This window comes from Musa acuminata, chromosome BXJ3-3, assembly GCF_036884655.1.
Source record: "Musa acuminata AAA Group cultivar baxijiao chromosome BXJ3-3, Cavendish_Baxijiao_AAA, whole genome shotgun sequence".
NCBI lineage: Eukaryota > Viridiplantae > Streptophyta > Magnoliopsida > Zingiberales > Musaceae > Musa > Musa acuminata.
The window spans coordinates 10,249,288-10,268,240 of NC_088351.1; the positions used below are offsets into that span (position 1 = coordinate 10,249,288).

An 18,953-nucleotide genomic window follows, 5' to 3' on the forward strand; every position below is an offset into this window, starting at 1 on the left:
GATCTATTTAAATTTTATTTAATTTGAAAGATCCACTTACATATGAAGATATTTTATGTGAGATGGAATCGTACAAGGGTCCATGTGCCATTATGGAGTAGGCATCATATTCCTCATGTATAGCTTTATGCCAGTGTGAATATTTTCATGTTCGGTTGACACTTCTGGGTTTAGGAGGGGTTGGATAAAGAGCTTATAATAATGCGGAGATCAAGGATTTGGTACGATTTAAAAATATTATTTTTGGAGCATGTTATCATATGATGTTCATACTCGGTGGTATTATTGGATTATGTTGATGGTATAAGAATTGGTAAAGAGTCAGGTTGATGCACTTCAATATCTCTTGGTTAAAGAGATGACAAAAACATCATTTGTTGTGTCCAGAGTATTACTTCGCGTTGCAAAGTGAGTTGGTAGAGATGTGGATGAAAAAGGAGTGAAGTGTTGCTACACCAGAGTAATAAAGGAGTAAAAGTCTATAGAAGAAATACTTATTGATGTGATATGATACGCACTTGAGAGGTACTTATATGAACCTAGTGATGTATGGTTGTTATAGTGTCTTGTATTACAGATGGAGCAAGATTTTGGAAGGAAAATGTGGATTCAATAAAAATAATATGACGTGATATAAAGACCTTATGAGTTTAAGAATTAAAACACTAAAAAATATTATGTTCAAGAGAGTATATGATAAAAATGCATGGTTTAAATCTTGATATTACCTTGTGTGAAGCATAGCAACATAGTCATGAATAATATAAATAACAAAATATTTTAAGTTTTTAAAACATTGAAGTTTTGTGATGATTATATTTGAGTAAATATGTGAAGTTTTTAAGTAAAAGTCATTAATAATTTTTCAAACGATGATTAGTGCTATAGTATTGAAGTGAGCACTTGATTAATCATGTAGATTGTAGTTTGAAAGACTATTAACTTAAAAGTGAGTGGTACGAAGGCTTAATGTAGGAGGGTGAGATCAATTTCAATTATAAATCAGTGTTTTTATTCGGTAAAACCAACTAATTGAGATGTGTAATAATGTATAATAAATCAGAGCTTTTATTCGGCAAAACCAACTAATATATATTTATGGATATTCGAGAAAAATTTTAAATTATATATCAAATAATAAATTAATTAAAGAAATAAAAATATAAAAAAAATATATATATATAAAATTATGATTCCCTATTTATCTATATCCTGATCCTCTGTCACGTGTCAGGCATTTCCCTCTTGTTTACTCCACTCAGCATGGCCGCTCGTGTCGCCATACCTCTCCACATGCTCCCCGGACTCCATACAACGCATCGTTACCTTCCCCCCACCGATCGATCTCCGAACGCTATCCTGCTTCTATGATTGCAATCCCCAACCTGTCATCACACTGTGGCCGGTCTGCAACGAAGCTGAACGACATAAGAGAGCTCTGAAGGAACATCACATCCTCTGATTCCTCCGCTTCTTACGTTCGGTCAAGAACGCCGCCCTTACGGCGCGTGAAAAGGCTCCACTTGCCCCACCCTTATCCCACTCATACTCCGATCCTCCCTATTTTTATGTCAAGATTACATCACCAGCGTAGCGTGGTATATTAAAGGAACCTCGTGCTTCGTGTTCCCCGTCTCTCTCTCTTCTCACGCTGTTTCTCTCTCCTTTTTGGTCTTCCTTCCGTATTGCTCCTTTTGAATCTGTGTTTCTCCGAGTCCCTTCTTTTTCTTTATATCTGAACCGTGAATAGCCACTGCGCTTTCCTCATAACGAAGAATGGACACTTCTCACCCCTGGCTCGCCTTCTCCCTCTCCCAACACCCTTCTCTTTTCCAAGCCTTCTCTGCCTCTGCTCTCCATGGTCTCTTATCCCGACACCCTGCTTCTCTCTTTCTTTCACTGTTTCTTGTGATTGCTAGTACGACACTTTGCGGGCTTGCTGATCTAAGCTGTTATTTTCGTTTTGCGTTGAACCCGTCTCGGATTCAGGTGGAGACGAGGGTGGCAACGACTGTGTGGACATGAAGACAGTGGCGGCGGAGGTGCCGAAGCTGGAGGAGTTCCTCAGCAGCCCCGGAGATCATCCACTTGGAGAACAATTTGCTGGCGGTTATGACTCGGACTTGAGGAGCATCGCCGCTGGAATCCTACGGGCTTCTCCGGCAGAGCAGCCAGAGTCCACCTCCTTAGCCGTGGCGGACCCGAAGAAGGTGATGGACACGTTCGGCCAAAGGACGTCCATCTACCGTGGCGTCACGAGGTACTGCAATGCCAATAGCGTAGTGCCATTTAGCATGGCTCCGAAATCATGCAAGCTGGATGCTTGGCTTGCATGGATGTGAGCAGCCGCAACTCGGGAGCGTATTTTTGGCTAACATGGAGGCATTTTGGGTAAGGCATAGGTGGACGGGGAGGTACGAAGCTCACCTGTGGGACAACAGCTGCCGCCGGGAAGGTCAAAGCCGGAAAGGCCGTCAAGGTGCGCCTGAGCTCTCGCCGCCGCCTAAATTTTCTCCATTCTATTTTGCCATAAATCTCTTCTTCACTCACTCTCTCTCTCTCTCTCTCTCTATTTTCTTTTCTCGCACGTGGCATGTTTTCACTGGAAGATGGACTGTCTTTTTCTGCATGCCACAGTCTACCTCGGTGAGTTCTTCTCGTCCCAATCAGGGCCAAATACGTAGAGCAAATTAACATTACATCATCATTTCATCTGTTCGTAACAATAACATGTAGGAGGGTATGACAAGGAGGAGAAGGCGGCCAGGGCGTACGACTTGGCGGCGCTCAAATACTGGGGTCCCAACACCACCACCAACTTCCCGGTAGGTGATCATGGGGGCTATCTTTGTCTTACATACCACCACACCTTATGTATGCGTACTTACATGTAGGTGTCGGACTACGAGGAGGAGTTGCAGGAGATGAAGAACATGACGCGACAGGAGTTCGTTGCGGCACTCAGAAGGTTGGGCCGTCTCTGTTTCTAGATATCTAATGTGGTAGCAATCAATGAATCATGGGCACGTACGTACCAACGCCATGCAGACGTACGTACGTTCTCATGCTGGTGTGGGATTCAACTCACATACGGCTTCGGCTTTGCTTTGTCGAGCAGGAGGAGTAGTGGCTTCTCCAGAGGAGCCTCCATGTACAGAGGAGTCACCAGGTTGGTCAGATTCATCATATTTGGAGAAAGAAGGTTGATTAGGTTTGTTCATCCTGTAAAACTAATGCTAGAATCCGAACAATTGCAAGACACCATCAACACGGGCGATGGCAGGCGAGGATAGGGCGAGTCGCAGGCAACAAAGACCTGTATCTCGGAACTTTTAGTAAGTGCGCGATCATCAAAGCGATCGTTCCCACATGATGTGGAGATGGATGACATGGACGAGTGCAGGCACGCAGGAGGAAGCGGCAGAGGCCTACGACATAGCGGCGATCAAGTTCCGGGGGCTCAACGCGGTGACCAACTTCGACATGAGCCGCTACGACGTGGAGCGCATCCTCAACAGCGACCTTCCGGTGGGCGGGGCGTCGAGCAAGGCCTCGAGGGTTCCGGAGCCGCCGTCGCCGGCGTCCTACTGTCCCGGATCACAACCCTTGGGGTTGGTGCAACACCAAGAATTCCTGCCCCTGCTTGCTCTGGATCACCAGCAGCAGCACCAGCGGAGCCATCCGCCGTCAGTGTTTGAATCGTTCAGATCCGGCAGTACCATGGACTTCGCTGCTGCTGGCAGCGGCGTGGGTCAAGCGAAGGGTGGTAGCAATCAGCATCAGGAGCATGGTCGCGCTTATTTTCCTTGTGCTGCGCCCACCGGGACACCAGCAGCGGACTCCTACTACTACCACCAGGACGCAAAGCATGGTGTAGCAGCCTTGCATGCTCCTCTTCATGGAACGGAATGATGGAGGGGAACAGGAACATAAGGTGCCACCGCTGCTACACGCAGAATACGATCATGCGAAAGCCGACATCTTGCATTCGGTGGTTCAGCGTGAGACTCAAAAGCTCCCCTGGTCATGTTTCTTTTACTTTAGTGCTCATCCTTTTGCTGACGTTTCACTGTGATATCATCATCAATGCACCTGTAAACCGTGGCTTTATATTTCTTTCTTTTCTGCACCGAAGGAACCAATCTTTCGACACATTTCAAAGGACAAACGTACGCTCCACACACAAATATATATATATATATATATATATGGATAATTATTGCCCGCATCGTTCTCGTTTTGTTGGGATGCAAAACCTTATTCTTCCAACAACGTTTGAAGACTGCGATGATCAGTAGCTCAGTTGAATGAGCTAGATTCGAGTTCTAGATTACTGTTCATGTTGTTGTTCCGTGGAGGGAACAAGCCGGTGGTGTTTAGCTTCATCGTGGCCTCTCCGTACTTGCACAGTTTCATTCTGGATCGCAGAGTACCGGGCAATGGTCCATCGTCGCTCTGCGACGGTGAGAGCCGCGGTCAGCAAACAAGGCCGAGGGCGTGCCCTTTTTTTGTAGGGCGAGGAGAATGGATAGGAATCATTAGCATCACTGAGTATTTGGCAGGTTGGGGAATTATAATGAAGTCAGTCGGGCATTGATGGCTAGGCTACTTCTAGCGACCTTTGTTGCACCCTTCAGTGGATGACTGCCATCAGACTTTTGATCAGTGCAACTCTCTACAGTCTTTAATTCCCGCGTACGACCGTAACCTGTAATAATAACTATTATTATTATTATTATTATTATCAGGCCACCGGTACTGTAAAAGAAACAACCTTTTTTGGCACACTTGAGAACAACGGTGACCTAGAAAAATAAAAAAGCATCGAATGACCAGAGTCTTTCTTAGAGGAATTAGGCACTTAGCAGGCAACAAAAAGAACAAATAGGATTGTTATATAACCAAGCTTTGTTTCAAACAGGAACATGGAGCATCGAGCAGCATGGAATCATTTACAATGGTAACACATAGTCATGTGGACCTTTTTGGCCAACAACCATAAAGAGACGAAGGTTAGGCACCTCCCACTGACTGCGGTCAGTAACACGCTAGTGTTCTTGGAATCGAGACCTGCGCCTCCTGTAGCTGCAGGATGATGTGGAAGAAACATTAGCCCCCGGGCAATCAGACGCCAACAACACACACACCCCCCACCCCCCCTCCTCTTATCGTGGTACAGCCAATAGTTTCCAAACACCAATAGAAACTTGTGATACAAATTTATGAATCTGCAAATCATGTCAGTGGTTTTGCAAGAGATGGACGAGATGCTGAAAAAAATAAAAGGCCTTAAGCAGATCTACCATAAACTGATAGAAAATTGTATGAACAAAAAGCCAGTTTGAGATTTTGCAGAAACCATCGAGGCATTCGTGCAGCTCTTACAAGTAATGGGATCTAGTTAATTTCTGCTTTTAAATATCTTGCAACACACAAAAAGCAGCCCTAGTATGTCGATTGAGGTTTATGTTCCCTTCGTTTGTCTGTAATGATAATGATCGGCTCTTCTTGGTCATCAAAATCAAGGAAAAACAATATCATCATGTGCAATCTAAATTCATGTCTGAAAATAGCTGAACAAGCAGAAGGAACTGAATGGTGCTGTCAGAGTAAATTTTAAGTCTGAAATAGAGAAACACTGATGAGATGAATTTTTGAACTACCTGCGGTGACTCTGGCTTCCCCTGGATGCTGCTCCATCATCTGCTTCTCCAAACTCCTCATCACTTCCATCAAAATGGTATTCTGGCATGTCAGCAGATGACATTGAACCATCATCCATATGAGCATCATAGAATGATCTAGCTTGAACTCTACTTGTCTCTTCATTTCTTAATCTCTGCCGATCTATCGTTGACCTGAAGTTGTCGAAGACATGATAGAGAATACAAGAGGTCCACCAATTGCCGTCATCTCCAGGGAAATCCTCAAATTCATCACTGCTCTCATCCCCATACTCAATAATGTAGTCCCCAAACAAAACACCATGTGGCATTTCTGAGTGAATAGTACTCAAGACATCTATCATTTCTGAGGAGCGCTGAAAATTCTCCCAATCTTGTTGTCTATCTGGGTCCACTTTTGATGGCCGAGAATGAGGGTGCTCTTGTTGGGCATGCCGTTGCAGTTCCATGTAGTTGCCGACATATAAACATTGCTTCTCTTCGCAGCATCTCTTCATCATGTTAAGGTATGCGCGGACCTCATCAACTACGACCAACCCTGTCACATTCCCTCGGCACAACGGACAGGTAGGGCTGCTGCCAGAACCCAAAGGAATTACTCGAATGCTTTGAGTGGGTGTCCCGGTTGTAGTTGAGGAGACCGTCGTGATGGTAGGCAGACCATGTGCACGTTTATATCGGTCAAGACAGTTGGAGTGATAATCATCAGTGTCGCACATGAATGCTCTACACCCTCGATCATATGAACCGCAGTGAAGTAGCACTGCATTGTGCGGAACATCCAAACAGATGGGGCAAACGATATCGTCCCAGTTAATGTTAGACTGTGTATCCTCTAAGGTCAGATAAATCTTTTTCTCACTTTCGAGAGAGGTTTCTGAAGTCATGGCAGTCTTCTTCCTGTATAAAAAAAACTACTGATGAAGAAGATAATGATCTTGCTAGGGTATGACTATAAACTCCTGCATGTCGATTGATGATAATGCACCATTTTCAGGTAATGCATATATATATGCTGGGTTAACACGGAGATCATGGAAGTTGTGCATGATAATGATTGCTTATTATTATACAGACAAAAGCGAGAAAAGTGACCAGAACCTTTTAACCAGCTATGTTAATTGTGCTCAATTGACATTTTCGTCAAAATCAGAGTCACGTTTCTTAACTAAGCAAGCTTCCTCGATGCCAACAATCTTCCACATATGCTATCCTAGATGTTCAGTCTTTTTCTCAACGTTTACTATGCAAGTTTCACTCACGCACAGGACAAGCCCATCTAGAACATCTGATCACTGATGCCAATAAGACTGCTTCAACCATAGAATACCGAAAAGTTGGCTATCATCAACTTTCTTCTGTCAAGGCTTCTATTTCCAACAAAGACCTAACTGATTTCAGCAGGAGCTTACACATCTTAACAACTACATCTTTCTCAAAACTTTCATCAAAACAGTCAACGTCCATTCATCTGAACTTCAGTGATGCCATAAACTCACATTTATGCATGGAAGGAGAATATCATGCAACGTTATTTGTAACTTCAAACACCAAATAATGGGTGGGACCAACAAGCAAATGAACAAATTTGGTACAGCATAAGGCAAACTTTTTCATGCGACTATGCAAACGTCTTTGTGAAACAAAACAACTGTTAGCTAGTCCATATATCCTACGACAATGCAACACAGACATGTGCACACTGGACATATCGAGTCCGGTGGAGTCAGTATTACGATGTATCAACGAAAGACAATTGACTGAGGTCCCTTTTTCCTCCATGTAAGCTTAGATCACATACATTGTAAGGTGTGCGTTGAATCCCTCGCTATAACCTACCCACTTTAGGTTATTAAGAGTTAAATAGGACTATACTGGTAAAAGATTCAACAGCGCATGTTTAGCTGAGGGGTCCTGCACAACAACCACAACTGTAGCTATCTCCATAGTTTGGTAAGAATATTTTTATTTAAACAAAATGAAGCTAGCATTGAATTATAATTGCATTAGTCCTTTCTACTAGTGTTCATAAATCAATGAAGGTCGGTGCAAGTGAAAAAAAACAAAAAAAACTACAGAAGAGAGAAGTGGAATGCACAATAAAAAAAATCAACAAATTAATAATTATTATACCTTGCTATAATGAATGCATATGTATAGGTTAGAATTACCCATTCTATTAACTATCCAAGTATATGCCAAACGTCACACATCTTGTGATGATAGGCCTTCTATTAACAGAAAACACAATCACAAGCCTAATTCGCAGCATCAAAAGAACCCGTCAGCTCCTCGGTTCCAAGACCCACTTGGTTATCAAACGACAAAACACTTGTCAATAAAGACAAGATGTGGTTGTTAACTCCGATGAGGGCAAAATTGACTCTTTTATACCAAACAGAACCAAGTTGCAGGAAAATCAGTCCAACAGATATAGCGCGAACCCAAATTAACTCATTCCGACTTAAATGATCCCGGAACCCACAATCACAAGCGCAAGAAAACCCAAACCCTAAACAATTATCATCGTTATTCATCATCATCGTCAGCAACGAATCATCCGGACGAAACGAGAGGCCCTAAGTCAAGCAATTAACTAGAAATTCCACAAAAGATGCGAAAAAAGAGATCATAATAGATCGAAATCCCAATAGAGCAAGAAAAACCTAACCGTGTCCTCTGGGGAGATTGCTATCGTAGTGGAATAGATCAGGCCACCGAAGAAGTAGTTCCAAGGACCCAAACCCTAAGAAGCCCGACTCGCGAGGGAGAGGGAGAAGGGGATGGGAAGCGATGGAATCGTTGGGAGTGCGCAGCGTCGGTATAAGAGGCCCTTGGAAATGCTAAACGGGTCGGATTCCCTATTCCTCTCTCTCTGTTCCATTCGCTAGAAAACGGCAACGGGGCGGGGCTCCAAAACCCGAATTCGAATCTGAATCCGAAGCGTAGCCTCGGATGCGGATCTTTAACTGCGATCCGATACTGTTTGTGGAATCGATGTGCCATCTTGTGTTTTGTTATTGCCCGGATGCTGTTAGACCGTGGAGTAGTCACAATTTGGGTCAGTCCTACAAGTGCAAGTTAATTCAGGGCCTATAAGGGGTGAGATTAGAGTCGGAAGCGAATTTGGTTGGTACGATCCGAGACGTTGCTTGCTCGTCGGAGGTAGATTTGGTATTGTTTTAAGATGCACCTATTGATGATCCTACATAAGTAGTCGATGTTGGGGAATGTTCTTAACCCGACTCTTCCATTAGTTAAGTTAGTTGAGAAGTGAAAATAATAAAGATGTTTGTTCCTTTAGACTTTGGAGTTGGCTTTTATACCTGAGCCACCGATACAATACAGCTAGTGGCTCGTTAGGAAGCTCTTCACATCGTCCAAAGGTTCATTTATGTCACGATTGATGAGCTCATCTCTTTGAGGATGACATAAGGGAAGGACAATTGTGAGAGTGTTGTTTGTTAGGACCGAAACCTATTTGTGATGAACGGGGGATGATCCTTTGTACCATGCGTTTGAAAAGGTAAACTGGACCACATCGCCTAGGATTAATACCCTCTACAATCGGATGTGTAAGTCTTCCCAAAATCATAGTTGACAAGGGTGACATGTTACTTGCATTAGGTGACTCAAACAAAAAAAAGACACCCGAGAGAATGGGTCTCACTACCGAAGATTAATACACCTTGTGACTAGCTCGTTAAACCATCTCGAAGATCGAGGTGAGCAGGGGTTGAAGAATCGTGCTCGTGCTGACAACTGCAAGAGAGACGCATAAGTTCTTCCGCACACATTATCATCCAGGTGGCAATCCACGATCAGATGAATCAGTATCGTAGGACGTTTCTTTCACGATAAGCAAGCTTTGATCCGAAACAAAATATCCAGTATTTGTTTGACTCACGGAAATTTCATATTGAGATAATTTGATATTAACCTTTGTAACGAGCAGTCCCAATGACACATAAACTTCTATTATAAAAAAAAAAAAAAAAAAAGTTGCAATATTCTTACTCTGTTTCGTTAAGTATGGTTTTCAGCCAACCAAGAAAGGAACGCATTCGTGAAGAAGGCCATAACACACACACACAAGGTTTATTGTGTCCCCATTGAAAGCTGAAGAAATGCAAGCTTTCGTTGGCCAATGCATAAGAATAAATACCACATCTTTTCTTGAGGGCAGGCTTTATTACAAGAGGGAGGCTTTGCAGATAGGGCACCAGTTCTTTAGCTGAAGCCATCGGCGGATGCATGCTGCATGGTACGTATGCTTGCACACCAACTCCCCCACCTCGTCTTCCATGACAAATTCCTCCTGGGAAAACGTAGGATTTCAGTTTGATTGATTGCTGTGGCTGAGATGGATATAACGTATTGGAGAGCCACAAAAATCCATTTAGTGTCAATAGTACGAGAAGAGATAAAGAAATATCTTACTTAAAAATTATAAATAAAAATTTAAATACTTGTAACTCTCGAGTAAAATTATGGATCTAATAATTAGAACTCTACAGTTTATTCTTGTTATGGTATTACCGGACTGTAGAAAAACAAGTGTCTTGTCTACGACGAGAAACGAAAAGCTCAAGAGCAAGCGATTGTGCATTCCGCGGCAAAAAAACAATTTTGATGGTGCAAATAAAATTCGATATGAACTATCTTGAAAGTCTGGCCAAGAGGACTGTACCTGGCATATGCTGCATTTGACTTCATCCTCGTCACGTCCAGAGATCCCGGAGATCAAAGAGGCAGACATGTAGGGACTTCTCTTCAAGCACCTTGATAAAGCTTCCTCTGTGAGAGCTGTGCTCACAGTACCCATCTTCTCTTCCAGGGCTAACAAGTCCTGCTCAAGGAAGTAGAGTTACTAGATATGCTTGGCTGTAAATTCATAACAAACTCTGATACCTCAAAAATTCCCAGAAAAATGGAGACTAATAAGAATGGAAAGCAATGATATTTCTGGGCCACTAACTGCTCTATTTTTTATCACAGATGAGCTGACACTAAAAATATGGAACTGCTTGACCTTAAACAGCTACATTTGAATTAATGTAGTGCAATAAACCATCTTGTTGTTGATTGCAGATAAGAGAGTACTATCGGTGCAATGTAAAGAACTAGTGGATCACACTTTGTTCGAGCAACTTTTTCATTTGAATCACTTTGGTACTAGCAAAGAAATGCAGATACAACAGAAGAATGAATGACATTCTCATAATAGTTATTCCCAAAGGAATCACCAAACCACTGTAATTTGAATCGTGAACACCCAACATTAAACATATTTAGGACTTACGGATGAAAGTTAAAAAAATTTCTCTTCCGTCGATGAGAACTCAAGAAAATATTCATCAGCAAGTTTCATGATACTACACATGGCTCAAAGGTAGAACAAACCTCATATGACATATTATCTATGTCCATTCTCATGTCTCTGTACTGGTCATGGAAACTTCGGCTATCCAAAGACAAATGATTGCCAAGGGCCAATAATTGCTGCAAGGATAATGTCACTGTTGTTAATGGCATAATATAATAAGAATAAAATAAATACTTCGCCAGAAAGTCCGATTTGATTTTTCATGCGTTTTTGGATTTATAAAATAGCTCTTATAATTAAAAACATGCTGTCTGTGGAGCTGAACGCAGATAACAACCTCGTGTGTTAACCCTTCATCTTGTTCAATCCTCTCAAGTGCCAATAACACCTGCATGTCAAAAGACATCTGAGTAACTTTCAAATTATTAGAGGTAATTCTACACCAGGCATTTTCAAAAAACCATAAAAAGAAAACAGAAGAAACTAAGTACATTCTCAAATAAAATATTTTGTGATCCAAAATAAATTAAGAAGAAGAAACTGAGATGAATAGAAACAGCTGCATTTAAACATCATAATGCCCAAAAGGATTTTGCTTGTTCCACTCATTGCTTGCATTGCAACTGTACGCACCCAGTGTTCAATGTATAAATTATGTAGACTAAGTTTATAAAGGAGAAGCATTACGATATAGAAGTCAGTAATACCTCAGCAACTCCTCCCATGTTTAAGTGTGGATAGCCATCTCTATCTTGTAAAAGAGCATCAAATATATGCAGGCGATTGGCTGCAGATTCATGAATTTGTCTCCTAGGAGCAATCTGAGTGCTGGTTCCAGGATCTCCATGTACATTCTGGTAAAAATGATGAAAATCTGCGGATGATCTCGATGAACTTTGAGGAATAGCTCCTGATTCACATTGTGACTGTTGGGTAACAGTTAGAGGCATTGGTGCCAAAATGGACTCATCTACTTGTCCTACTGGTCTTATTCTAGTATCACCCCTAGGTGGCTGCCTTGTTCTGACTGAGACAACAACCTTATTGGTAGATTGGTTTCTGGATCCTCTTGTAGCTTGATAAGATATTAAATGCTCCGGAAGAGATACACTCAGGTCTGAAGTACCTGAATTTGATCCATTTAAGGATGGGACTCGGCCTCTGCCTCTGAAAGATGAACTTCCCCTTTTGAGGGATCTCATTCTTAAATTATTATCTGCTCTGCTACTTCTGGAATCAGCAGAGCTACACTCTGGTGCAAGAACATTGGATATGTCTGTTCCTCTAGGATTTTCCACACCAAAGACCTCTGACCTGGATGCCATATCATGTGAAGCATCCCCATGACTCATGCTGGTGCTACCAGATGCACTCGAATTTTCTATATAACGATATCTAGACTGTCTAGCGGCTTCCTTAGATGTTATTGATCTCAATTTCATCCTGCTGGACCCCACTCCTCCAGTTGCACTATCTGATGAGCAGCGAAGCTTTGCAGATCCAACTAATGGACTTAAAGGGACAGAGTGCAAGTCTTTTTTATTCTCTACTCTTCGGTTGGAGTCTGAATCTTTTATACCTGTGAATCTTCTACCACTTTTGGGTTTATCACTATCTCTTCGGGTATTACGGATTTCTGCAACATTTGCTTCTTCACGAGAACAACTGGATCTTTGTCCTCGTTGAGGCTTTCTAAAACCATTAGCAGATAATGATGGACACGGTCCCGAGTGGAAGGAAGCTCTGTCCTGTTTTCCTACCTGGGTGCCTTTCATGGCATAGAGACTAGCACTACATCCCAACCGGCTACAGCATCGGATACTTCTATCATGGTAGTTTTGTTCTCTAAGAGTAATAATGCAACCACCTCTGGAAAAACTTATTCCGGTAGCGGTCCTTCTACCCTTGGAACCATCCATGCCACAGCGAAAACACCTGTAGGAAACAAACAAAAAAAAATGTGACTTTAATCCATCAGCATCACAGATTTGCTGCTGTATAAAGAGTAACAAATTAAATTCTCAGCATGACATGGGAATGAAAATTTTCTAGGCAGAAAGAACAAAAACTACCCCTAGAAACATATTGTCATCATGGCTGTAGCCTTTCTTACCAAGTGTAGTCACCTAAAGAATAACTTTTTAACTCAAAAAAGATCAACGGAATCCAAGTAACCAAGATATCAGCCTATCAACAACTCACTAATAACCAATGCCATAGCAAAGTTAGGCAAGATAGGGCCCTGCTTTACGACTTCCAGAGCCCATTTGCAAGGAGGAACCTTCAAAAAATTTCTGAAATCGATGAAAAGACTACAAATAAAGATTAAATTTCTGATATGTAGAGCTAATAATAAACAAAAATCCAGAGAAATCATATTCCCCAATAAACACTGATTGGGAGAAAAGAAAGCATGCACTATGGTTGTTTTAAGGCCATAAGCAAACCAGATATAGCAGGTAAGGACATGGATGGAAATACAGATCAGCAAGTAGCATAACACAGCTCCGAGGATTCAAATTCAACCATCAAATCAATTCTTTTAGTAAAAGACATCAAACAGGACATTAAAAAAAAAAAAAAAACGATGATGGTAACATTAGAGCAGAATTAGAACCCAAAGGCCATCGTGGATAGATCTTTCTATCTTGGTGTTCAAAGGAATCGTTCTGTTCTTCTTCGACACGAAAAGGAGCATCTTCATCTTCCATCTAATCCAAATTCATCACGACCAACAAGCGCAGAACAGAAGATTCAAGATTCACCAAAAGCAGTAACAAACGCAAGAAGAAATTGCTACGGCAACTAAAAGATATCCAAGAATCAAGATACAGATATCAGGTAGATACACCGATAACCAAGAACCAGGTCATTATCACAGAAGGCAAAACTCCTGGGTATAAAGGAGATTAAAGCAAATAAAATCTTGCATGAGCACACGCCAATCCATGAAAACACAAGAAGCAACAACAATCCGCCCTTCTTGGCCGAGAAGACGCTCAAAACCCGAAAAAACAGACGACTTCTTATGCTTCAAGATCAATTCTTTCTCTAATTGGGAGGACAAGATCGTAGTTTTATCGCAAGAACTTGATCGTTTACAAATTTGAGAACCGAAAGAGGGAAGAAGAGAAAGAGAACCTCGTGTTTTCCTCGGCGACCGAAGAAATCGTTCGGCATCGAGTTGAGACACGGCGGGGAGCGAAGCTTTAATACCCAAAAGACAAACCAGCGGATGCGCACCAGAAAGGAACAGTGGTCAAAGAGCCGGCCGAACGCCTCCCGGTTCGGCATCGAGACCGGATCTCAGCCGTCGGGGTCCGACCCATGGCGCGCGAAGACCGGATCGGACGGTGACCCGATGCCGATTGGCCGTTGATGAGGAACTGCTGCATCTCCTCCTCCGCTGATCCTATCGACGGGGTCCGACCCATGTTCCCAAAATAAAGGGACATGCAGCGGTTCCCCGTCGATCAAGCCGAATCCTCACCTCCTTTGCCTCCCTCGATTCACCGAATCCAAAAGACCTAACATTTACTCTGGTTATTCCCGTTCCAAAAACCCTTTTTTCTTGTTTTCCTTTTCCTGGAAATATGCGTGTGTGAGACATGACGTGCTGCATGCACAACCTCACATGGTTTCGTGGCAGAATTAAGTGCCGGAGAAGATGGAATAGTGCATGTTGGCTTGCAGACCCTTCACGACTCTGTTCTCGTGAAGCGACTATGAACTTGAAGAAACCATTAGCTTCGATCCAGCTCGACATACCTTTCTTTTTGGCATTGCTCAAGTAGAATAATAATACACTGCCTTACCGTGGCTAGAAGACGTGCACTAATCATGTTTGTGGTGCCCATAGGTTGGTGTCTGTGGTTGGAAGGCATGCACCGTCTTCTACCTTCCCTTTCTTTATCCTCCTCCAGAGTTGCTCTCTGTTGGTGGCCTCAGACTCATCTTCTTCCCAAATAAAATCACGGACACTCGAAACTGTGGCGAGCAGTTGTTGTTGTCCACCACCAAAAGTGCTCATGCTCCATGAAGGACACGTAGCCAGTGGATACAGCATCATCATCTTCATCTTCATCTCAGCTTGCCGGACGCAAAGGATTTATCTGATGCTTCCTTTGTCCCCGTTTCGTTTGTCGGTATCAATACATCAACATCGCCATGTCGATGGCTTCGATGTCCCTCTCGCCAAGTTGCCGATGTTAACGAGTCGGAATGGCTAGCTTATAGCCGCCACCTGTGAGAACGTATGATTGGTTCCTTATCTCCTGAACGATGCTGCTGCAGTAGCAGTAGAAGTTGATGGCTTCTTTGTGACCCGAATTATTTGATCAATAGCTACAAGCACGCAGACTGGTCGGAATGCATCTTTACAGATTCCATCAACATCAAATGATCTTAGCATCGAAACATGGATGGATAAGAATTGTTAACATTATTTTGTTCGTCAATCCCATGGGGAGGAAATATTACTGTTCGAATCTATATCTATGCGAACTAAGGTTTGGTTGTATGGGCCATTTCGAAGGCAACTCGAGCCCAATCTTGGCTCGAAAGAGCTCCGACGATGGTGCGAGCAAAAAAGATTGGGCCGATCGAGTTGTTTCAAGTGATTGCATCGAGAAGCAATAATGGCTGTGACATATCCAAAACAGAGCGAGCACATAAGATGATCCACCACCGTCAACCGAGGAAGAGGTTCTTGAAGGCACTATAATGTACATTAGAACCACAAGATGGGGAGAGCCGACGATAAATAGACATGTGTGTCTTCAATGGTGATGAGAAGGCTCCGTCGGATCATCACAAGCGGATGTTCGTGAAGAGCAGGCCGATGGCCTCCAGAACTGGCGCTTGTGTCGCTTGGTGGCCTGCGACACCTCCGTCTCCGACCTCCTCACCATCTCCCACATCACCTGCACATCTTGGTAGCCACACATTTGGACGTCGTCGCGGAGCTTCAGGATTCCATCACCTGCAGGCGCAACCAGAGTTTGATGGATTCACACCCCTACGAAGGTATTCTTCTTTGCTAAGACGCATGCTGTTCATCGACTCCGTTGTCTGCTTACGGTCACGAGGCACCGTAAAGCAGTCAAAGACGACATGTCCGAGTGGGGACAGCATATCCAGGTGATAATTGAGGCATGAGAAGGATTCACACGCATAGGAAAAATGGTAAAAGGAAACCTCCTCCTCTTCTCTCTCTCTCTCTCTCTCTCTCTCACACGCACAAATGTCGAGTGGTCCACAATCTAAAAGCATGGGTACGTGAGATGCCCAAAAGCCATGGTCATAATCTAAAGGAGCACAAAGTTGCCTGCCCACAGCCTGAACCTTCATGCACCCTCCGATACGGCCACCCTGCACACACTTTGCAGTTGCCCATGCATGCAGCAGAATCTTCTGCCATCTCCTCCCGACTTTTTTGTTCTTAAAATGAGAAACAAAAGATGTCAAGCTATCCTAAATGGTGGCTTCCATCTGCTATTCAATCTGAGTATATAATCATATTTGTCACTCAGAGGCAGAGAAGTATCGCAAGGCTAGAGCTGAGTTCAGTAAATCTAGAACAGAGCGATAGGAAGATCAACGGATCAAACCACTTTTTACCGTGCTTCCGGGACTTCACCCGGGCGATGGCGGCCACCCAGGCGCGCTTCACCGGGAACACCACCTTCTTGTTCCACCAAGCCATCACCTTCGCTCCTCCTCCCGTCCGCCGCAGCACCAGGACCTCCCTCCGGCCGGTTCTCCTCCTCCGCTGATCTGATCGCCACGCACCCTCCTCGACTCCTCTGCTCTTTCCGCCCGCGTCTTTCTTTAGAGGGTGGTATTGTCACCCAGGCGAAGCTCTTATATAGGGTGCGATGGCGGTCAAACGTCATCTTTCTAACCATAGCCACCATATAATCTGCTGCATGTAGGCGTAATTAAGTTCCTCACGCTGCTAAAGTGTTCCCGCTAAATCCCACATTATGTATTTAGATTTGCCTGCCACTATGAGATATTGTGAGATGAAAGGTTCCATTGTGTGGGTGATATTAAAGTGAAAAGAGAATGAAAAGAAAGGCCTGTGTGCACAGACAGTGTTATACAATCTTATTGTGGACATAAAGGACTGGGATAAGTTTAAATCTTACTGATATCCGAGTGGGTCCCATTCCTATTAGCGAAGAAAGTGGCGTCGTCTACACCCGCGAATAAGTGCACGTGGCTGCTGCACGCCGCGTCCACATGGGCATGGTTTACGTCGGTCAACGGGCTCCCTCCGCTGTTCTGCGACGCGATGAACGGTATAGAACGCCCCCACCACCGCTTTCATCTTGCTCCTCCTGGCCGCCACGTCTGCGACGCCGCTGAAAGCGGGCGGCGACCCTCGTCGACCGCCTTTCCCTCCCTCTTCTTGTACTCCAGCCGCTCGCCCGCCACCTGCTCCTTGCCTCCGTGGGCCGGCCAGTTTTTGTTTCCTTGGACCTGCAGCCACATCGATGGAGCTCATGGACATCGATTTCTCTCCCGTTCTTGGCTTCTTAGAGGCACCGTCCGGGCCTGCGAGCGCTGCGATCTCCTCAGAGCACTCGGGAGTTGTTTACCTTCTCTGGTTTAGCTCTTTGGTGGCGTCGACCGAAGCGCTTCGGCTTCCGTGACTTCGGCATGTACAGTAGGCTTGGCTTCTCCGCTCTTTGTTAACGTTAATGGAAGGCTTGTCGTCTTGCTGAGGGGAGGTCTGCTTGGTACGGCTACTTTGTGTCCAATAGATTATGGAGACAAATCAGTTAAATATAATAAATACCAACATCCACAATTTTGCTTCTATTTTTCTCCCATTGAAATCCAATGGACTCGAACCAACGAAATTATATTTAAGTTCTACACATACAAAGCTCTCCAAAAGAACACATCAGTGGTTTTCCTCTTTTGAGTTGCTTGGAACCACAACCACATCATCAGGGACCAGACCAAGTCATATAAAGGAACTTGAGCTTCTAATCTTTTCACCGGCAAGAATGCTCTTCAAATAGTAGTTTGTGGTAATTGCACAGTGACCACTGAAGAGATTAAGATGATTAAAAAGAATTGTCTTCACATAATCTCCAAGGATGGTTTTTAGTCATCATGGTATCTGGTAAGATATTCTCAAATCCTCCCCCAAGCACACATTATTGCAATAAGTATCAGTGTCTATTTATCATAGCAAGAAAGAACAGATTATATTAGCAAACAAATGAAGTATTCAACTAATATATGATCCAAAGCAAGCCAATGCCACAAGGTAGATAAGCTATTACAGCTTGGGAATTTTGAAGCAATCTCCTTCCATAATTATCACAAGAAAGAAAAAGCATGATCCCTGAAGATGTCTCTCACCATTTCATTATGATCCACCCACAAACTTGACGGTGTGCAATGTTCAACATGGTTTTTAGGCACAACCAACTTCGAGTATCTGCATTTGACATATTAAGATTCTTCCAGAGCCTCCATTTCTATTTTGTTGCAAGTACATGCATTGTTTAGCTGAAAAAAATTGCTCTGGCAAACTAGAAACTACTTCACTTCCTTGTTGCTAGTCTTTATTATCCAAAATTTTAATTATGAGATTTTGCAGGCAATAACAAGTACCAATGAGACACAAATAATGATTTTGATGTGGTAAAAACAAGAGAAAAAGCCCATGAAGGTGTGGTCATCAAATAAGGTTTACGGTTTGAATTGAAAAAAGTATGCAAATTTTTATCAGCAAGCCTGCAGAATCGGCAGAACTAATACTGATTCAAATGTGAGAACAACAATCTAAATTTGCATCCTTGCCATGAGCAATGTAGCCTTTCTAAAGAACCACAACGCCCCTCTGATTTAAAAGCAAGAATAGCTACCACATGATAAACTTTCTGCACATCGCCAAATGTATAAAGCAAATATTGAAGTACTTT

At 43.3% G+C, this 18,953-nt stretch overlaps 3 protein-coding genes across 3 annotated transcripts; 1 reads left to right on the top strand and 2 right to left on the bottom strand.

Annotated features, from left to right (window-relative positions):
- Positions 1–2,624: 2,624 nt before the first annotated feature.
- LOC135632894 (AP2-like ethylene-responsive transcription factor AIL7) lies at positions 2,625–4,126 on the top strand. The gene is made up of 5 exons (XM_065141746.1): positions 2,625–2,825; positions 2,895–2,968; positions 3,119–3,169; positions 3,259–3,335; positions 3,404–4,126. Exons 2-5 carry the CDS (start codon positions 2,925–2,927, stop codon positions 3,910–3,912), a joined length of 681 nt encoding a protein of 226 aa, XP_064997818.1. The 5' UTR covers positions 2,625–2,825; positions 2,895–2,924; the 3' UTR covers positions 3,913–4,126.
- A 752-nt stretch (positions 4,127–4,878) lies between these two features.
- Positions 4,879–8,488, bottom strand: LOC135634409 (uncharacterized). The gene is made up of 3 exons (XM_065144865.1): positions 8,356–8,488; positions 5,664–6,584; positions 4,879–5,085 (listed from the first exon to the last, which is right to left on the bottom strand). Exons 2-3 carry the CDS (start codon positions 6,569–6,571, stop codon positions 5,049–5,051), a joined length of 945 nt encoding a protein of 314 aa, XP_065000937.1. The 5' UTR covers positions 6,572–6,584; positions 8,356–8,488; the 3' UTR covers positions 4,879–5,048.
- A 1,263-nt stretch (positions 8,489–9,751) lies between these two features.
- Positions 9,752–14,749, bottom strand: LOC135634303 (uncharacterized). The gene is made up of 6 exons (XM_065144679.1): positions 14,152–14,749; positions 11,718–12,945; positions 11,348–11,398; positions 11,088–11,186; positions 10,375–10,533; positions 9,752–10,002 (listed from the first exon to the last, which is right to left on the bottom strand). Exons 2-6 carry the CDS (start codon positions 12,927–12,929, stop codon positions 9,877–9,879), a joined length of 1,647 nt encoding a protein of 548 aa, XP_065000751.1. The 5' UTR covers positions 12,930–12,945; positions 14,152–14,749; the 3' UTR covers positions 9,752–9,876.
- Between the last annotated feature and the right edge of the window lie 4,204 nt (positions 14,750–18,953).